General features: G+C 36.6%; 1 protein-coding gene across 2 annotated transcripts in view; it reads right to left on the bottom strand.

Annotated features, from left to right (window-relative positions):
- The window catches only part of LOC144443255 (neuroendocrine convertase 1-like), a 79,429-nt gene that overhangs the window by 14,903 nt on the left and 41,206 nt on the right, over nucleotides 1–23,320 (bottom strand). For both annotated transcript variants that reach the window (XM_078132684.1, XM_078132685.1), the window contains exons 2-6: nucleotides 14,029–14,133; nucleotides 13,129–13,236; nucleotides 12,527–12,635; nucleotides 11,857–11,977; nucleotides 228–316 (exon numbers count right to left, since the gene is read on the bottom strand). In XM_078132684.1, the coding sequence (XP_077988810.1) occupies nucleotides 228–316; nucleotides 11,857–11,977; nucleotides 12,527–12,635; nucleotides 13,129–13,236; nucleotides 14,029–14,133 (532 nt within the window). The remainder of the gene's footprint in view (nucleotides 1–227; nucleotides 317–11,856; nucleotides 11,978–12,526; nucleotides 12,636–13,128; nucleotides 13,237–14,028; nucleotides 14,134–23,320) is intronic.

The following is a 23,320-nucleotide window of genomic DNA, read 5'->3' as shown; positions in this document are numbered from 1 at the left end:
GAAATAATCACCAGTAAGTAAACACAAAGAGTAATTAGTATGAAATGCAATCGGGCCCAAATTAAACGTGTCATTTTATTCTAGTCAATGTCACATTTTCACCTAGGCTATAGTCGATGCCATATCCTGTTATCGAACGATGCCATATTCCGCTAGTTAATTTTGGCCTTGTTTGCTCGCCATATAATTATAACTTGAGGGACAATATTAAGTAATTAAAACACTACCTCCAATTTTAGCATTATAAGAAACGCCAACCCCGCAATATTTATTGTCAGCAATCATGCCAATTTCTCCAATACACCGGGTTCCATGTCTGTAAAAACAAAATAAAAACCCGTCGAAAGTGACCTTTTGATACTAATACAGTTTATAAATGTGTGAACAGGTAGGTTCCATTGGATGTATACCGTATGAGTAAATTCCATTCCATTGCCATCATATTGTGAGATTAAATATGCAAATCAAATATGTACCCTTGTCTATACATCATATTAATTAATCTTAATAATTAAAATGAAATTTGTTATAAATTAAATTAAATTAAATTAAAGTGACACGTGTAGGAATTCCCCTGAGTGCTATAACCAGCCGAGCTAACGTGCCAACTGGTAGAATTGTTCCTGATGTGTTCTTTCTTTCCTGAACCCGAAGGCGAGAAATTTACACACCACCATATTTCTACACATGATAAAAATCTCCATCTATGAGGGCACTAGTCACCGACACACAAGAAAAATGATGCGCTATGAAAGCGACGCATGCGCACATGTAATGGTAAGTGAAAATTTGCATGCCATCAGCTCATTTTTTCCTTCCGTAAGGAAGGATATACTTTGGGTTGGGGGGGGGTGGTGGAAAATTCTGTTTGTTTGTTTGTCTGTCTGTCTGTCTGTCTGTCTGTCTGTCTGTCTGTCTGTCTGTCTGTCTGTCTGTCTGTCTGTCTGTCTGTCTGTCTGTCTGTCTGTCTGTGCCATCGTTTTCTCCAAAACGGCTAACTCAGTTACAACGAAATTCTGCACATGTGTGCTGTAGGGTACTGGCAAGAACTGATTAGGTGTTGATAATTAGGCTATATCTCAAGAACGAATTGCTTCAAATTCATTATAACTTGGTACATACATTTGCGATACCGAAGCGCACCTGTCCTGACAATATTATCGATGTAGCTTTTAGTTTTAATAAGTATATTTTCGGTAATTAGACGCCATGACCTAAAGTGGGGTGACAACGCGAATGTTTTTGTTGATTGTTCATGATTAGTTGTGCAGTTGTCTTCCCTGAAGTAGCAATTAATGTAGGGTTGGTTGATTGGACAAACACGAGAAAAAAGAAGATCGAGGCAGGGTATTAAAGTGATGCAAACTCACCAGAAAACATTTTTTTTCTCGGCCTTAAAAACGCCCACTGTGAAATTTATGCTACAACTTTCTATAAAAGCTTCCCATTATTACATGTGTGGTTAGCTGTACGATCGCATCTGCAGGCAATCATGCTGGAGATTTCACCTTCATAACTACATACCATCTCTTCACTATTTCAAAATTGAAAACCTTGTTTTTACTTTGTTTGATAGTCCGAGCAGCCTAGGAAGCTGCCAGTGAAAACTGTGCCAATGCCAGTGAAACCATAAATATAGGCATTCAGCAGGAGACATTCTAAATTTCCTGGTATATAAACGGTGAAATTTCACATTTACTGGGAATTTACCGGCAATTTTGATTGTTGCGCTTGCAAGAAATTTATACGTCGCAGTGTAGACTCTGACTATGATCGTCAGCAACGAGTAGTAATAGACGGTGCATCATCAACCTGGAAACCGGTCACCAGTGGAGTACCTCAAGGGTCTGTGCTTGGTCCCGTGCTATTCCTGATATATATAAACGATAATGATTGTGGAATGCTGTCTAAAGTTAAGAAATTTGCTGATGACACCAAACTATATCGCCCAGTTTATGATGGAAATGACACCAACACATTACAAACAGATCTGGACAAATTGTACAAGTGGTCACAAGATTGGCAAATGAGTTTCAATATTAAGAAATGTAAATCAATGCATATTGGTACAAATAACCCATCAAATGTCTATCAGATGAACAGCATACCACTACAACATACTGAAGAAGAGAAAGATCTTGGTGTAATACTCCACTCAAATCTGAAACCTTCTACTCATTGCATACAGTCAGCGAAAAAAGCAAACAACATGTTGGGTAATATCAAAAGAACTATTACATACAAATCGAAAGACATCATTAAGTGCCTGTACAAGCAATTAGTGAGACCTAGACTAGAATACTACAAGCATGGTCACCATGGCTACAAAAAGACATTGCCACATTGGAAAAGGTACAACGACGGGCGACCCGACTTGTTCCGAAGCTAAGAAAATTGCCATATAACCAGAGACTTCATCATTTTGGTTTAACAACGCTAGTGTTACAAAGTATATAACTGTATTATAAACACAGTAATTGTATCTAGGTTACCCGACCGTGTGAGGTCTAATTGATTAATGAGATAGTAATACGAGCTAGACCATGTTATTACTTGTAATTAAGTGAACGTTTGCAAGTGTCACTACAAGTGATAAATCACAACTTTTAATGAATTCAGCCTTAGTAGAAAAGAGTATTTTCAAAATAGATTATCTCTGAATTAAATTAACCGTAGTTCATAAACACTTCCTATATAAGGAAAAGAATTGAAGTTTACTGTAAACATGTTATTTACTAACCATATTTGTATTACGGAATGAAGATTTTAGATTTGAATAAAATGTGAATGTTGGGTGTATGCTAATAAGCTACTTTACACGGAGAGATCTTGCGGGGCGGAAGAGAGCAACACGTCTGGATTTACGGTGTCTGATCTGCGTCGTAGTAGGAATACTACGGGGAACTATTGTTTCTATCTAGTTTGAACAGCCGTAAGTGAAGGAAAACGAATTCAAAGCTCTCGTATTGTCGGTTTAAGCATACACCTACTTCACCAAAAGTAATATTCTGTGTGCTTGTGAGTTTATCCCCTGAATACGTGTCCTGAGATTCTGGTACCTCTGAGATTGACTGTGTGCGTTTGAAGTTACAACTTGAATTTGGTCAATAACTATCAACACCAAAGACAAGTCTGTAGCACTGGTGTGAGATCCGGGCAGTAAAACTGGTGAGCGACTCCAGGCAGGATAGCGTTATTCAAAGAACAAAATTCGTCGAAAAAGGACTTTGATATGATATAAAGAAAGGGAACCAAATGACTTTGAAAATGCGTTCTCTGAGGCGAAGACGGCAGAAATATCTAAACTACCGGTTGAAGATTTTCAACAATCGTCCAACGAAGGATTAAGGAACATTCCGAAAAACAGGACTCTGGAAAATTTGTTGCAACACACAATGGATTTCACTGAACAATTGCGCCAACAGAATGACATTCTCAATCGCCAAAGTGAAGACTTGAGATCTAAGGTACAATCTCAAACATTTTCTGACAATAAGGGGGAGGGAGAAAACTTTTGTTAGGCAGACAAATTTGCCGCAATTTCAATAAGACGGGACATGCATGTTCTCAGCAACAAAGCTGCTATTCATGTGGTAAATATATCACATTGCGAGAAATTGCCAGAGGCTTCCTCGGGGTAGATTTTATCCAAAAAAAAAAAATTACTGAGGCGTGTGAGAAATGTCAAATCATCAAACACTTCTCACAAGCCAAAGTGAAATTCTGTAAAATTTGCTGATTCGATGGTTCTTAACAGTAATTGAGCAAGGTTAGAACTTTTATCAATACTATTAGTACCTAAATTGCTACTGGTGCAAATGTCACCATCATATCTACAAAATAATTTGATAAAATTCTTCATTGAGATGATTTCTGAAAATCTGAATACAATTGCATAAATTTACCAAACAATCAGCAAATTCCTATTTTGAGTTTTGTACGACTTCCAGTATATTATGACAATCAAGTGGTCAAAACTCCGGTGCATTTAGTTAAAAATTTAGACAGAGATTTCATTCTGGGGATGGATTTCCTAAACAAACGACATAGGGTAATTATTGATCTAGCACGTCAACAAATTATTTATACATCGAAAAACCGCTCTAGGACCATCTCAAAAATATCATACCCTCTAGGTGTAAATGTGTAATTTCGGCTAAGCTAAGGGGCACATTCCCAAATGGACTTATAGGATCCACTATTAACGTGACGTTATTAAATTATGTAGGAATTCAGACTACACGAGGTTTAGCAACTACTACTTTCAGCCACTCCCAGACGGTACTACTTTACATAACTTTGACATGACAGACAAACATTTGCATAATGAGGTACAACCCTCTTTGGAACGGGAGGAATTCAATTCATTATTCAACTTTACTGGGCAGTAGTCTGATTTGACAAGTAGCTATGGAGAAATAAACAGGCATTTGTTGATAAATCTAAATAGAACATGTACACTTAAGGTCAATTTAGGAAACAACCTGTTTGATTGCTACAGACGGTCTCTCATACAAGACGTTAACATATCGCGTCGTGTGAAATTGATTATATTTGAATATTGATATCACATAGTATAAAAAGTTATTTAAGGTCAATTGTTTTGAGCTGTCATTTAAGAGTGCCTGTATGATTGATTTTGCAAGTTTCTTATTTTATCTGGAACAAAGACAGCTATGATTGTGTGAGTGATTGAATTAGTCTGGCCAGACGTTGAATGATAGAGGCCCTGAAAGGTACTTCTTCAATGATTGCTCAAAACAACGGGAAATTTTTGATAACAAAGACATAGTCACTATAATTACCTTTTCTCATTTATCACTCCTATCAGCGAAAAATGCTACCATCTTATTGCCTTATTTGGTGAGGACAATACTGTTGTTGACTGTATAGTTAGTGAACCGTCTCATTTGTCACCGCTCTCAAACAAAAAACAACAACATTTTATCACCTTATATGGTAAGGAAAGTGTTTGGCTACACCAAGCCTTGTTTTCTTTCTGATGGAAAATTTCCAAAATATTTTATGCATGGTCACACCATGTATTTGGTATGTAATTATGTTTTGTTTTAAATGTCTACATTTCTGTTCATTTAAGGTACTCTAAATTATCGCTACACCGACTACAGTTCCCCTAGGTACAAGTCTTGACAATAACTGACAGTGACCTTTTGGTAGAAACAATAATTTATAAACAGATTATAGATTGAATAAATCTGTTTGATGAATTTACTGTAGAGTCTGTCTCACTTCGTTTGAGTCTAATATGAAAACATACATGTTTCTTATAGTCTGTTTGGCTTTACATGGTTTTCGACTCCAAGTTGAGTAACTCTGATATTATAATGTTTAGAAATATTAAGTTGGATTATATAATCAATGTTAATTTAAGAGCATTGAATATCGTATAAAATAATTGTGTTGATTAAGACATGGTGGAGAAATGCGTTAGTATTGATGAAACAAGGCATTTTGTTAATAGTGTATAACACTCCTTCTATAACGTTGGCATATTTACCTTTCTTAAATAGGTTATGTTAGATATATCGTTGAAGGTAAAAGTCTTGTATTGGGTCTATTTATTTGATAAGATTGCTATTCAAATGATTCACGGATGCAATCGACTAGTCAGTAACTTGTTAAAACTTAATCGGGAAATTCCTGTTGGGAACTGTATCTCTAGATGACAAGGTCTAACAGCTGTACAAAGCTCGACATAGTAACGACAGTTCAATCAATTTTAAAGACGGTTCACTAGGATATATCTTCTTATTCTTCACTCTGAGTGGGGTAACTTTACTCTTATCATTTTTTTTTACTTGGCCTTAATATTATAATAGATGTGGAAAATGAGAAATGTGAATATAGCATTACAAATACTACTGACAAACAAGTTGAAGCACAGCAAATTTCTTGGGATAAATCTACGAACCCATCGCCTACACAAGCATTTGAACCTAAGCAGAACACCGATTATATCAATATATTATTGAAGCACTGTGTATCTTTGCTCTCTGTTTCATATTCATGGCCACCTATAAATACTGCCTTCGTACAATTAAACAATATTGGCGAAAACTAACAATTAAGAATAGAGATCGTGAAGAGGGTCCTGGTGAGATGTCTAGCATTCCGATGCTACCCACTCAATCTAATGATAGTATGAACAATAGTAATAAGGACATGACACCCTTGACTGTCTGTACGATTCATGACAACCCCTTAGAAGGCCCCTTCATTCATGAAAATAAGGACGCACCTAATGCGACTATTGACATACCAGACGTGACTGATACACGGTATCATAGTGTTGATGCTAGTAAATCCAGCGCTAATAAGACCTTAAGTACTCCGGTTAAACATGATAAGGCTAATTCACAGTGTGACCCCTTGAGTTTAACTTGGTTTACAATATAAAGGTAGCGTCACTGGAATTTTGATGGTTGACTATAGTCAATTTTGATTTCTGACTTTGAATTTATTATTAATGGTACCTATTATAATGATGATTTCAATTTTGACGTCAATTTGTAACATTTTATTGAGTTTTTTTTGTATAATTACTTTTGAACTTTATTACTTATTGAAATGAGAACATTGAACTCTGAACGATGAGATCATTTCAACTATGACTGTTGAAATAATATTGAACTCTACACTGTGAGACAATTTTGAACTTCTGATAAGAAGAAACATTTCAACTATGGACATTTTGAGTAATAATTAAGATAATGCGTTAAGATTAGATAAGAGATATTTTAATTTGTTGAAGACAAGTATTTTACGTTTATATAAGACACTTTTTCCATTTTAAGATAATTAGATAAGAGTGTTTACGATTTTGGATAAGTATATTTTAACTTTCAATGCCGACGTGTGATTTTCTGTCGACATAAGTGATTTCAATAATTTTATTAACATACTTTTATTAACATTCTAACATTTAAGTAATTTCAGAGACTTTGAACTTTTACTAATATTTTAACATTTTAACTACAACCAAAAACAACAAAAAAACAAAACAAAACAAAAAAAATAATTATTACCAATTTTCTATTCTTTGATTACATTTTACCTTACACAGAATATCTTTGAATTTTGAATTTTACTCAAATTATTAACATTTCTATACCTTTTATTACTCTTTTATTATTCTTTTCAATTTCAATTGCTTAATTGTTTTGGGGACAAAACACTATGGAGTAGGGGGTGGTGTTACAAAGTATATAACTGTATTATAAACACAGTAATTGTATCTAGGTTACCCGACCGTGTGAGGTCTAATTGATTAATGAGATAGTAATACGAGCTAGACCATGTTATTACTTGTAATTAAGTGAACGTTTGCAAGTGTCACTACAAGTGATAAATCACAACTTTTAATGAATTCAGCCTTAGTAGAAAAGAGTATTTTCAAAATAGATTATCTCTGAATTAAATTAACCGTAGTTCATAAACACTTCCTATATAAGGAAAAGAATTGAAGTTTACTGTAAACATGTTATTTACTAACCATATTTGTATTACGGAATGAAGATTTTAGATTTGAATAAAATGTGAATGTTGGGTGTATGCTAATAAGCTACTTTACACGGAGAGATCTTGCGGGGCGGAAGAGAGCAACACGTCTGGATTTACGGTGTCTGATCTGCGTCGTAGTAGGAATACTACGGGGAACTATTGTTTCTATCTAGTTTGAACAGCCGTAAGTGAAGGAAAACGAATTCAAAGCTCTCGTATTGTCGGTTTAAGCATACACCTACTTCACCAAAAGTAATATTCTGTGTGCTTGTGAGTTTATCCCCTGAATACGTGTCCTGAGATTCTGGTACCTCTGAGATTGACTGTGTGCGTTTGAAGTTACAACTTGAATTTGGTCAATAACTATCAACACCAAAGACAAGTCTGTAGCACTAGAGCAAAGAAGGACTCAAGGTGATATGATCCAAACATACAAGATTCTAAATGGTCTGGATTCCTGCAATGTCTCATTTCAAATATCATCAACGTCTACATGAGGTCATAACTTAAAGCTTGCAAAGCCATCCGTCAGACTAAATACAAGGAAATATTTTTTCACTCCCAGGATCATAGACAAATGGAACAGTCTACCATCACATGTGGTGAATACAACATCAGTCAACATTTTCAAAAATCTGTACGACGCTCTGCCTTAGTATTATTCTTGAACTAAAGGGATTTCTATTATCCATCTTGGGTACCTTATCCCTGAACTGAACTGAACTGAACTGAACTGACTAACATACTCTGACTCCAATGTGAAGACAGACAAAGTTGTTGACGTTAGATTTGATTGACACTTCCTTTAGATAACAATGGACGACCATTCACGTGAGCAGTGTACTCAAATTTGGTACGTTTGTATTTGGACATGACTATGTCGGCAAGCCTTTGATTCCGACACAATTTGCCCTGTTTCTGGTTTTTTCATTGGCTCCTCCGGTTTGCCCCGGACATTAGTGATTTTAAAGATTTTTCTTTTCTCCAGCTAGTAAGCCAGGTACAAGTGATGGAAATGATGAACAACCTGCTAAGGAAGCGATCAGTTTTTACGCGGCCGGGGGTGGGCCGGTGACTTCTTGTTCGTGTTGTACTTAAATATAGTGACCCCCCCTGTGATTCATCTACAAAACAACCCAACCCCCAATCCCTGACAAATAAACATACTGACCCCCCCCCCCGACATCTGTTGGCAAGAATTATTCTTCTTCTGCTTGCAAAAGACACTCTAGATTCTCAAAGCACAATACAGCACACTCCATTGTTAATTTTACTTCTCACATTTACAGTAATTTTAAGTGTATCTGGTAAATTGCTGTCCCAAATCCATTGCTCCACATGTATAAAGCTCTTTAGACAGGAACCCTATGAGAAGTGTGATTGTCTGTTCATGGACATGCAAAATATTCATGGTTTAGTAACCAAATGTTCTAGGATATCACTTAGATTGAATGAACTATTACCATTATAAATCAGTTCAGCTAATTATAAAGTACAATATTAGAAATGGAGTAATATAATTGTAAACCTAGAGATTTCAGTAAGTTTCAAAGTAGAGAGAGAACTGGAAACAGTATGGGGAGAAGTGCACGCTACGCGCGTGTGCGCCTGCTATACAAGCACAGTGGGGGAGGGGATGTCGGGGTATCCCCCTCCCACGGTAAGAGCTTTTTGAAAATGGAACACCATTTGGATGCCATTTAGAGCACCATTCAGAAGTAAAACTTAACTTAGTTATATCATGAAAATATTACTAATTTTAGGGTTTCAAAATTTTAAATCATTTCAAGTCATATTGACACAAATAATAATAAAAAGATCAAGTAGAAAGTGAGAAAATTTGGGGAAACATGCACAGTGGAGGTCAGTTACCATATAAATATACAAATTCATTGAAAGTGTTTCTCTATTGCCTATGTTTGTGCGCAATTGAACATGTTCAGGTCAATGGAGGCACAGATTTTAGAGTCAGTCCATCCAGTAAATTTCAAGGTATTTCATTTCTTATGTGTTATGTGTACAGCTACACATGCAAGTTTTTATATCACATGATGGCACAATGCAACTCATGGCCTGTAATATTGAGAAGTCATTTCTAACTAAACTGTTGCTTAAAAGGTGCAATGTTATGACTCCATGTCACATGCTTGGGTTGTATCAAGAGACAAAGAGCTTATGTTATAATTGAACGTGTATCTATAGCCATTGTTACAGTTTATGGTTTATTGTATGCACATACATTTGTTATATAGATATTAAAGTACAGCAGGGTGGTTCATGATTTCGTTCAGTTGTTGAAAATAAGGTGACCCCCCCCTTTAATTCACTTTGTAAAAATGATGGCCACCTTCTGTAAGTCCCAAATTAAGGTGCCCCCCCCCCTGCCGTAAAAAACTGATCGCTCCCTAATCGCAACAAGACAACAGGCGACGTTTCAAATGTGGTGGCTTCAAAAGACCAATAGTCACAGTCTGGAAAATCTGAAGATGTAAAATTGACATGATGGCTTGGACAATTTGAATGGATGAACATCCATACCAGAGAAGACAGCAAGTACCTAATAGATGGCAATATTTACAGAGTATGATGTCGATATTGGAAATTCTCGAAAGGGAAGTCTGATTTCGCGTTGGCACGGGAACATTGGTTGAAAAACAAACATACTTTAAATGGAACACTCCATTTCGGCGATACACGTTCGAGCGAATTCAAAGACATATATTTCACGAAACCAGCGGCGGCCACAGTCCCTTGGTGACAGCCTTCGGTATAACTAGTAGTTGAATGGTGATAACAAAATAGCAGAAATAAAAATAAAGATATTATCTATATGACCTATCTCATAGCCAAACAAGAACTGCCATTTTCACTATTTCCGAGTACTATTGGTTAGGGTGTGTACAGTTTTAACTTCGGGGGGGGGGGGGGCGGAGGATTTTCCGGGGGGGGGGGGCACCAATTTTTCTCAAGAAAAATTAGGGGGGGGGGCTAAACAAAAATTTCACTATTTGTTAGGGGGGGGCACAAAAAAACCCCTAAACCTGAATGTCAGGATGGACAAGTTCCAGATATGTATATAAAATAAAATATAGGCAAAACCGAACACTTGACTGTGCACAATGTCCTACAGAAGTAGCATTTAACATGGATTGATGATAAAACAGTGCACAAACCTATTAAATCACAATATTTGTATTCAGTGAAACAAAAATTGACCGGCGACTCTGCCACTTCTCAAGGTAACTTTCCCATGAAATTGTGTCGGACTTGTTTCATCACAATCACTGTCTGAGATATCAGCCGTGCTTGAAGTTTCAGAGTTATCAGAAAAACAATCATCACTGTCTATAACACCTATTATAGCATTTTCACTTTCAATCTATGTGTTGCTGTATCTGTGTTTCATCTGTGCGTATTTTTGTTAGTGGTTTCAGGGGGGGGGGGCATGAAATAAAAACAAGAAGTCTTAGGGGGGCAGATAATTTATACCAGTTTTTGTAGGGGGGGGCACCAATAAAAATCCCTTGCTTCATTAGAAATCCTCCGGCCTCCCCCTGGAAATTAAAAATGTACACTCCCTTAGAAAAAATGGCGTCGGTTTGAATTTCGTTTATTATTTGCCGTAGAAATGGGTGTGCATATTCCGCGTACTAGGGGATCACGAAAGCCAAGTGAAGTCGGGGATGGCAAGCTTTCCTGTGCTGAGAATAGGAGGCGGGCATTTGAACAACATTTTTGACAACTAACTGCCATTGGGACTTGAAAAAATCACAGATATAGAGCTAAATTTCTTGCATAAATCATGGAAGTGCAAGACTATACCCTTACGGGAGGCATTCAGTTTAAATCTGGTTACACACATGGTTTAGTGAATCTTTTTGCAATTGTACGCTATTCTAGGTATTGGCTTAATCTGTACTCATCGTCAACGAGATCGTAGATTTGGGTAATAAAAATTAATGCATGCATACATACATACATACATACATACATACATACATACATACATACATATACATACATACATACATACATACATACATACATACATACATACATACAGTATTGTAATAGTAATCATGAACTCTTTTTTATATTGACCCGGGTTGACATTTTAAATAAGCTAATATCTCTATCTTCTCTGCCTTTCACTTGGTAACTTACAATACGTACTGTGGAAGGTACATGGGGGGGGGGGGGAATCGGGGGTTTGTGGGGGAAATATCTTGTTTAATTTATAGTTGAAGAAGCAAAATCCACTTGGTGACTGGAGTAGTACTATTACAGTAGCTGAATAAAGAAAAGTTAATGAAATATTGACTGTTCCCTACTTACTTGTTTGCCTCTGAGTATGTCTTTGTGTATGTTGGAAATGGGTCTTCATCGTTATCGTTGTAGTCCCAGCATGCATCGGGGTCGTAATTTTTTCGTAAGTCTATGTGCGTCCATTCAAAACCTGCCGTCAAAACATCACGTGATTATTTAGGATATTTACTGTAAAAGATTGCGATTTTGTTGATGATACATATACAAGTGATTAGGTGACCATTTCGAAATCATTACTTTACCCGCTAAGTTTTAGAGTTGGTTGCTATAGGCAACGGTATCACTATGTCAATGTAAAACAAATAATAAATATTAATAGCTTCACCACTTATTCTTAAAAACTTTTTGGGGTCATGTTTTTCATATCAAATATATGACTGTCCTTTATCAAACCTATAATCGGGGCAACCCGTTGCTTCTTGAATAAATAAACAAGTAAATAAATAATGAAATATGATTAATTTTCATCTTACTGTAACTGACCTCCACAATCTGTCGATATGTCACGGGAATGTAAATGAAAGAAGTGGAGAATCACTAACATTCAGTATAAACGTAATAACCATTCTATGTCATAGCTAGTTATTTTATGAAGGTCATTTGACGTACGACAGCTGTTTTACAGTCTTGCGTAGATGAAATACACACAGGATAAACGTTAGTTGGCACTAACACTCACCATCATCAAGTACTGTTACAACTACACCTTTTCCCGTGATTCCTTGTTCCCACACAGGTATGACGTGGAGGTCTAGCTTTGGCAAGTTTGTGGATGACCGTGTGTCGTGCTAAGGTGGAATGTGAATGATTGGTTAGCTTAAACTTTGCAAAATTGAAAATGTCTTATCAGTGAAGGGTAGTCGTTGTAATACACAGAGTCTCAATATTATAATGTTTTTTTTTGTCCGACTCTTGTTATGTTTCTTTGACTGGTGGTGCCAAAAGCAGTCTTGTTACTGCTGCCTGTCTTTAGTTTTAAGTCATTTTTTTATTATTATTTCAATTAGTTAATGTGGTAATATCATTCTTACTAGGACTTTCTTAGGATTAGAATTATTGACATAAAAGTCCAATGTTTATGATCCATGGCAATATCGTTATATTTTACCATGTCGGACCTAATACACAGCTAAAATCTATCTGGTCTGAATCAGGACTGTGGCATGCCAGTTTGATCAGCTCTGTCGCACACCTGCGGCAGGATGTATTTTTAGCTGTGTAGGAGATATATAATCACTTTATTCAATTCAATTCAAAATAAATCATAACATAGAATCTTACCAAGTACCATTGTTTTGGCCACTCATCGTCGTTAAATTTTACAGCATCTTTTTCGACCAGATCTCTCTTTACTCTTGTCCTAACGATCTGCTGTTCTACCCAGTGAACCTAAAGTGCAATTCAACGGTAACATTGTATAGCAATCTAAGTAATACAAAAACGATGTAGCTCTTAAATTTCCTTCTTTCTTTTTTTTTTTACATTTAATGAAACTGCGTCCTCAAGTGGTAAGCTTGGATTTATAGATGCCGTCGATTAGATTTTTGATTAAATCATCCACGTTATCATCATGTATCGGTTATTACACCATGACGTCACCATGTACTAGTTTAACAATATGACAACACACAATAAGTTTAACTACGGCATTTTGTCTACACGACTGAGTTTTATTGTCTGTGTTTTTTGGTTAGGGTTTTTTCACCACACAGGTAGATTTACCGGCCGGGAACACCCACACAGGTAGATTTACCGGAACCCCTCCTTAACTAATGGTTGTTTGTGTAAGGATAATCTAACATTTAACAAACAAGGAAATGTAACAATACTTTTTCGTTATGTAAATATCGTCGACGTAATCAATACGGTTGTCAACGTAATCGACAAGGTATCAATACCGTAGTATTAAATAATAATAATTCCCTGGCTAAAAAAATCACTGGATCTTTCTCGACAGGAAATATCAGATTCACAAATATAAATACAATTGTACATCTTCTAGCATCGAATTTCACGTATTTTATACCTTAATTTTGTTAATACGGACTGTAAGAGCTGATCGTTTGACTACAAAATATAGAGAAGGTGTGTTATTTACTCTTATGCTAATAACTCTTCAATAAGTTCTAGTCGGAATGGTGTACACGGTATGTAGACATTGTTAGTTACTAGGCTACTTACCCTTTGGTCTTTTTCCAATCTTTTGGTATGGTGATGTGCACTTCGCTTAGAACGTTTGGCTATTTCCCGATGAGAGAATACAAAGTAGTCTTGTAAGCCACCAACCTACAGATTTAGACAGTATACGCTTTACGTTAGCACGTTTATCGCTCTTTTGGCCAAAATCATTCTACACGCCATACTCTACATTCACCCTATGAAATAAATATGCGACTGCTGAATGTTTGCATGTTATATTTCACCTCAGAGAATGTTTAGAAAACAATATGTTTAGATGAAAATTCCAGTTACTATATGTTCAGTGGTTCACAAAATGTGATTGTTTCCACTTTCCAACCAGACCATTATAATCCGTCAGAGGGCGCTAGATGTATGCATACGAAAGGAACTGCCACGTAGTATGACGTCATCATATATAAACGAGAACAAACATTCTTATAAAAACAATACGAAAAAAACTTATATGTTTTGTTTATCTGATTAGATAACACAGCTGTCGCCGACAGTCCACGTCGGAAATGAAATACTGTATTTCCAAACTAGACGCTATTGATGACAGTATGACGGGGCAATATTCGCTTATTGCAAGTTTCCATACATAGCAAGGATATTGTTAAAATGTATATTTCGGAGGATACAATATTAATGGTCTTTGATTTTTCATTGCTATGAAGACTTCTTTTTTCATAAAACGCTATGTGAAGGTAATGCTAATATTTTCCATATGTTTAATACCTTAATAATAATATAACCGAACTGGCCCCTGTATCACGCTAAGAGAATAAAACATGCTGCCACTTTCCTCAGTTTTATGATATTATAAACATTAGTTAGATAGTTCTTTCAAGCATTTGTTAACAAAGTAATCACCCCTTGTTTCAGCTCCAAAATAGAACATGTGCTCTTATATTAGTATTTCATTTGTGCAAATGTGTACAACACTTTTTAGTGTGTTTGTACATCATTCTCCTCCACTGTGTAATAACCATGTTTAATGAGTTTTAATAGCAGGAAGTACTTGAATCGAGTGATTCAATATGAGATCTAAAAATATCTTTACTTGAACGCATCAGGTAACCTGCTATAACATATATTTCCATGTTGAAAGGAAATTCAAAACAGGAAAGCCATAAGTCACACTTTATGACTCTGTGGATGTCTTCATTATCTGTGTTGTGTAAAGTAATATAAACGCCGAAAGTAAATTATAGTGTTTAGGTTTATTGTGATCGATGTAATTCAACGATAGAATATGTGAATGCTAGAGTGGCTAGTACAGGAGGTACAAACAGACCGGATATCAAAGTGATGATACACGTTAGCTTCATCTTCAATGCATGTTTTAGGTGAGGTTCTCACTTAATACAATTTACTTCGTCAAATTCTTTTCAGTAGGTGAAAATTCATAAAACCTATTCCTTGGAGATATGCATTTGACCTTACTTCTGTGAGCTCTGTTCTGTACTGCAAGAGTCTGCGTGGGGCGATCGATACACTTCAGCTCTTCTAAAGGCTGGAGATATTCCTTATACGTCTAACTGGACATATTCCACTAAACACTACTACGTGTAACCGGAAATATTTCACTAAAAAATAATACGTCTAACTGGAAATGTTTTACTAAACACTATTATGTCTAACTGGAAATATTTCACTAAACACTAATACGTCTAACTGGAAATATTTCACTAAACACTACTACGTCTAACTGGAAATATTTTACTAAACACTACTACGTCTAACTGGACATATTCCACTAAACACTACTATGTCTAACTGGAAATATTCCACTAAACACTAATACGTCTAACTGGACATATTCCACTAAACACTACTATGTCTAACTGGACATATTCCACTAAACACTAATACGTCTAACTGGACATATTCCACTAAACACTTATACGCCTAACTGGAAATATTCCACTAAACACTACTATGTCTAACTGGACATATTCCACTAAACACTACTATGTCTAACTGGACATATTCCTCTAAACACTACTATGTCTAACTGGACATATTCCACTAAACACTAATACGTCTAACTGGACATATTCCACTAAACACTAATACGTCTAACTGGACATATTCCACTAAACACTAATACGTCTAACTGGACATATTCCACTAAACACTACTACGTCTAACTGGACATATTTTACTAAACACTACTATGTCTAACTGGAAATATTTTACTAAACACTACTATGTCTAACTGGACATATTCCACTAAACACTACTATGTCTAACTGGACATATTCCACTAAACACTAATACGTCTAACTGGAAATATTCCACTAAACACTGCTACGTCTAACTGGACATAATCCGCTAAATAGTATAATGTCTAACTGGACATATTCCACTAAACACTATAATGTCTAACGGGATATATTCCACTAAACACTACTACGTCTAACTGGAAATATTCCACTAAACACTAATACGTCTAACTGGACATATTCCTCTAAACACTATAATGTCTAACTGGAAATATTCCACTAAACACTAATACGTCTAACTGGACATATTCCAGTAAACACTACTATGTCTAACTGGACATATTCCACTAAACACTAATACGTCTAACTGGACATATTCCACTAAACACTACTATGTCTAACTGGACATATTCCACGAAACACTACTATGTCTAACTGGACATATTCCGCTAAATATTACAATGTCCAACTGGAAATAATCCCCTAAACATATCTATGTCTAACTGGACATATTCCACTAAACACTACTACGTCTAACTGGACATATTTCACTAAATACTACTACGTCTAACTGGACATATTCCACTAAACACTATAATGTCTAACTGGAAATATTCCGCTAAACACTACTATGTCTAACTGGAAATATTCCGCTAAACACTACTACGTCTAACTGGACATATTCCGCTAAATAGTATAATGTCTAACTGGAAAGATTCCACTAAACACTCGGTGATGATATTGACAATATTCTACAAACATATTTACGTCTAACTTGAAATAGTGCGCTAAATGTTGAAATAATTCACCGAACAGTTGTATGGTTAGTTAATATATTCATTGACGCACTCTGATGCACATTTAGTTCGATGTGTTCTTCTAAACACTGCACACACATACTATCTAATAAAACCACTGCACACAATACTCTATTCCTCTATTGAAACTACTGTTTGTACATCTAGCATGGCATGTGAGGTTATTAGTTTATTTAGACTTAGTCCAAATAATTTACTAAAAATACGTTCGTCTAAGAAAAAAGTAGTATTTTAAGCACGTATTCTGACTCGTTTCAGTTAGGTATAAAATATATTCATTTTCATCATAGAACTGTTTACATGACCAGAAGTATTCATTCTCCTGGTTGATCAAATAAATCACAAAAGTTATGAATTATGATTAGGTTCGTGAACCACGACAGATCAAAAGTAAAAAGGTTGAACGGTTTGTATGTTATAACCTTTGTCAATTAACTTTTTCAAATATCTATGCAATTTCACAGATGAACACTTTGATAATAACATATTTCCTAGCTGTGTATATTTGTACACTAAAACTTGTATCGTTAAAATCTGTTCTGCTGAAACACTCAGTAATACATTACAACACAAGCCATTTTCCAAATTGGATGAAATTTAGCGGCATCACTCGATGAATATATCCGAAGGCAATTCTTATTTTAGAAACAACGAATCTCTAAAACAACTATAGTGAAATTGCCTTTAGATCTTTCCTCAGATGTCCTAAGGAGATATACGCGAACGAATGGATCCAAAATCCACGATTTTTAATTCGTATGCTGGCAATGCTACGACATTATACTTTCTATTCATATTGATTTCCCTAGCGGACAAGGCCTTGATAGCATTTTCCTGAAAATTGATATTTGGTCTCAGTTGTTTTCCTTGCGAGGATTAGATTAATCTTTCATATAGGACATATAGGACTGTTTAGCTTACTCTATAATAACTAGGTTTTCTTTTAATTCATGGCTATGAAGTGGCTTATAGTACAAAATGGACAGTGTTTACCACAACTCTCGTATAGTTATCTTTTAAACAATTAGCGATGTTGGCTGACAATTTCACATATATATAAAAATTGGGAGTGTAATAATATGTGTGGTACAGTTTGTGGTTTATACATATAGTATTGTACATATGGTATTGTACATAGTACAGTTTGTGGTATTGTACATATGGTATTGTACATAGTACAGTGTGTGGTATTGTACATATAGTATTGTCCATAGTACAGTTTGTGGCATTGTACATATGGTATTGTACATAGTACAGTTTGTGGTATTGTACATATAGTATTGTACATAGTACAGTTTGTGGTATTGTACATATGGTATTGTACATAGAGTTTGTGGTATTGTACATATGGTATTGTACATATGGTATTGAATGTGGTATTGTACATATAGAATTGTACATAATATCGAGTGTGGTACTGGACATAGTACTGTACATATTATTGCAAGTGATAAGGTATGTGGTATGACGTATGTATGTATTGTAAGTGGTATCACATTTGGTATTTTAAGTGGAATGCAATCCACGTGGAACATTGCTATTGGTGTGAAGTTTACACTTTTAGAATAATTTTATATATGATAACATACTATTACATATCACAAATTAGATAAATATGTGTCAATTAACCCTAACATGAAACATGAATCATGACGGAAGTAAAAGTATAAAGAAAATATAGATAGCGTCAAGTCATAGCATCGCATGAAATCATAATACATTAGCATACCCTTATACTAACAATAAAACATGAAATGAATTGTTAACAGGTGGCATGTTACATGACAGAAGGGGGGTGTAGTCATGAGTGGAGACGGTTAGTCTAAAAAACGGTTTAGTGAAGAATTAAACCGATTATTTGGAGGCCGTCCTAACCCTGTCCAGTTACATACATCACGTTTTATAATAGCAGGTGTTTTGTTATCATCTTCAATGGGTTATTTACTTCATTCAAAGGCCATTGGCCCAAAATACAAGTCACTATCAACAACAACACAATATGGTAAAAAGTTACAGTTCCAATTTAAATGCTCCAGCTCTTACTGACAGAGCATGCTTGAGAAAAATTTCAAGACTTTGTAAATCAACTACTTCACCAGATGATAACTGTCAGTACGTTCACTGACTTCATTTCTAGGTCTAAGTACTTTCACTGACTTCATCCCTAGGTCTTAGTACTTTCACTGACTTCATCCCTAGGTCTTAGTACTTTCACTGACTTCATCCCTAGGTCTTAGTACTTTCATTGACTTCATCTCTAGGTCTTAGAATTTTCACTGACTTCATTTCTAGGTCTTAGTACTTTCACTGACTTCATCTCTAGGTCTTAGTACTTTCACTGACTTCATCCCTAGGTCTAAGTACTTTCACTGACTTCATCCCTAGGTCTTAGTACTTTCACTGACTTCATCCCTAGGTCTTAGAACTTTCACTGACTTCATCCCTAGGTCTAAGTACTTTCACTGACTTCATCCCTAGGTCTTAGAACTTTCACTGACTTCATCTCTAGGTCTTAGTACTTTCACTGACTTCATCCCTAGGTCTTAGAACTTTCACTGACTTCATCTCTAGGTCTTAGTACTTTCACTGACTTCATCTCTAGGTCTTAGAACTTTCACTGACTTCATCCCTAGGTCTTAGTACTTTCACTGACTTCATCCCTAGGTCATAGAACTTGCACTGACTTCATCCCTAGGTCTAAGTACTTTCACTGACTTCATCCCTAGGTCTTAGTACTTTCACTGACTTCATCTCTAGGTCTTAGAACTTTCACTGACTTCATCCCTAGGTCTTAGTACTTTCACTGACTTCATCCCTAGGTCTAAGTACTTTCACTGACTTCATCCCTAGGTCTAAGTACTTTCACTGACTTCATCCCTAGGTCTTAGTACTTTCACTGACTTCATCCCTAGGTCTTAGTACTTTCACTGACTTCATCCCTAGGTCTTAGTACTTTCACTGACTTCATTCCTAGGTCTTAGTACTTTCACTGACTTCATCCCTAGGTCTAAGTACTTTCACTAACTTCATCCCTAGGTCTTAGTACTTTCACTGACTTCATCCCTAGGTCTTAGTACTTTCACTGACTTCATCCCTAGGTCTTAGTACTTTCACTGACTTCATCCCTAGGTCTTAGTACTTTCACTGACTTCATCTCTAGGTCTTAGAACTTTCACTGACTTCATCCCTAGGTCTTAGTACTTTCACTGACTTCATCCCTAGGTCTTAGTACTTTCACTGACTTCATCCCTAGGTCTTAGAACTTTCACTGACTTCATCCCTAGGTCTAAGTACTTTCACTGACTTCATCCCTAGGTCTTAGTACTTTCACTGGCTTCATCTCTAGGTCTTAGAACTTTCACTGACTTCATCCCTAGGTCTTAGTACTTTCACTGACTTCATCCCTAGGTCTTAGTACTTTCACTGACTTCATCCCTAGGTCTTAGTACTTTCACTGACTTCATCCCTAGGTCTAAGTACTTTCACTGACTTCATCCCTAGGTCTTAGTACTTTCACTGACTTCATCCCTAGGTCTTAGTACTTTCACTGACTTCATCCCTAGGTCTTAGTACTTTCACTGACTTCATCCCTAGGTCTTAGTACTTTCACTGACTTCATCTCTAGGTCTTAGAACTTTCACTGACTTCATCCCTAGGTCTTAGTACTTTCACTGACTTCATCCCTAGGTCTTAGAACTTTCACTGACTTCATCCCTAGGTCTAAGAACTTTCACTGACTTCATCCCTAGGTCTTAGTACTTTCACTGGCTTCATCTCTAGGTCTTAGAACTTTCACTGACTTCATCCCTAGGTCTAAGAACTTTCACTGACTTCATCCCTAGGTCTAAGTACTTTCACTGACTTCATCCCTAGGTCTTAGTACTTTCACTGACTTCATCCCTAGGTCTTAGTACTTTCACTGACTTCATCCCTAGGTCTTAGTACTTTCACTGACTTCATCCCTAGGTCTAAGTACTTTCACTGACTTCATCCCTAGGTCTTAGTACTTTCACTGACTTCATCCCTAGGTCTTAGTACTTTCACTGACTTCATCCCTAGGTCTAAGTACTTTCACTAACTTCATCCCTAGGTCTTAGTACTTTCACTGACTTCATCCCTAGGTCTTAGTACTTTCACTGACTTCATCCCTAGGTCTTAGTACTTTCACTGACTTCATCCCTAGGTCTTAGTACTTTCACTGACTTCATCTCTAGGTCTTAGAACTTTCACTGACTTCATCCCTAGGTCTTAGTACTTTCACTGACTTCATCCCTAGGTCTTAGAACTTTCACTGACTTCATCCCTAGGTCTAAGAACTTTCACTGACTTCATCCCTAGGTCTTAGTACTTTCACTGGCTTCATCTCTAGGTCTTAGAACTTTCACTGACTTCATCCCTAGGTCTAAGAACTTTCACTGACTTCATCCCTAGGTCTAAGTACTTTCACTGACTTCATCCCTAGGTCTTAGTACTTTCACTGACTTCATCCCTAGGTCTTAGTACTTTCACTGACTTCATCCCTAGGTCTTAGTACTTTCACTGACTTCATCCCTAGGTCTAAGTACTTTCACTGACTTCATCCCTAGGTCTTAGTACTTTCACTGACTTCATCCCTAGGTCTTAGTACTTTCACTGACTTCATCCCTAGGTCTTAGTACTTTCACTGACTTCATCCCTAGGTCTTAGTACTTTCACTGACTTCATCCCTAGGTCTTAGTACTTTCACTGACTTCATCTCTAGGTCTTAGAACTTTCACTGACTTCATCCCTAGGTCTTAGTACTTTCACTGACTTCATCCCTAGGTCTTAGAACTTTCACTGACTTCATCCCTAGGTCTAAGAACTTTCACTGACTTCATCCCTAGGTCTTAGAACTTTCACTGACTTCATCCCTAGGTCTAAGAACTTTCACTGACTTCATCCCTAGGTCTAAGAACTTTCACTGACTTCATCCCTAGGTCTTAGTACTTTCACTGACTTCATCCCTAGGTCTAAGTACTTTCACTGACTTCATCCCTAGGTCTTAGTACTTTCACTGACTTCATCCCTAGGTCTTAGAACTTTCACTGACTTCATCCCTAGGTCTAAGTACTTTCACTGACTTCATCCCTAGGTCTTAGTACTTTCACTGACTTCATCCCTAGGTCTTAGAACTTTCACTGACTTCATCCCTAGGTCTAAGTACTTTCACTGACTTCATCCCTAGGTCTTAGTACTTTCACTGGCTTCATCTCTAGGTCTTAGAACTTTCACTGACTTCATCCCTAGGTCTTAGTACTTTCACTGACTTCATCCCTAGGTCTTAGTACTTTCACCGACTTCATCCCTAGGTCTTAGTACTTTCACTGACTTCATCCCTAGGTCTTAGTACTTTCACTGACTTCATTCCTAGGTCTTAGTACTTTCACTGACTTCATCCCTAGGTCTAAGTACTTTCACTGACTTCATCCCTAGGTCTTAGTACTTTCACTGACTTCATCCCTATGTCTTAGAACTTTCACTGACTTCACCCCTAGGTCTAAGTACTTTCACTGACTTCACCCCTAGGTCTAAGTACTTTCACTGACTTCACCCCTAGGTCTAAGTACTTTCACTGACTTCATCCCTAGGTCTAAGTACTTTCACTGACTTCATCCCTAGGTCTTAGTACTTTCACTGACTTCATCCCTAGGTCTTAGTACTTTCACTGACTTCATCCCTAGGTCTTAGTACTTTCACTGACTTCATCCCTAGGTCTTAGTACTTTCACTGACTTCATCCCTAGGTCTAAGTACTTTCACTGACTTCATCCCTAGGTCTTAGAACTTTCACTGACTTCATCCCTAGGTCTTAGTACTTTCACTGACTTCATCCCTAGGTCTTAGAACTTTCACTGACTTCATCCCTAGGTCTAAGTACTTTCACTGACTTCATCCCTAGGTCTTAGAACTTTCACTGACTTCATCCCTAGGTCTTAGAACTTTCACTGACTTCATCCCTAGGTCTAAGTACTTTCACTGACTTCATCCCTAGGTCTAAGTACTTTCACTGACTTCATCTCTAGGTCTTAGTACTTTCACTGACTTCATCTCTAGGTCTTAGTACTTTCACTGACTTCATTTCTAGGTCTAAGTACTTTCACTGACTTCATCTCTAGGTCTTAGAATTTTCACTGACTTCATTTCTAGGTCTAAGTACTTTCACTGACTTCATCCCTAGGTCTAAGTACTTTCACTGACTTCATCCCTAGGTCTTAGTACTTTCACTGAC

The sequence above is a fragment of the Glandiceps talaboti genome, chromosome 12 (assembly GCF_964340395.1).
Source record: "Glandiceps talaboti chromosome 12, keGlaTala1.1, whole genome shotgun sequence".
NCBI classification, from domain to species: Eukaryota; Metazoa; Hemichordata; class Enteropneusta; family Spengelidae; genus Glandiceps; species Glandiceps talaboti.
This window is presented reverse-complemented; position numbering and strand designations above follow the sequence as displayed.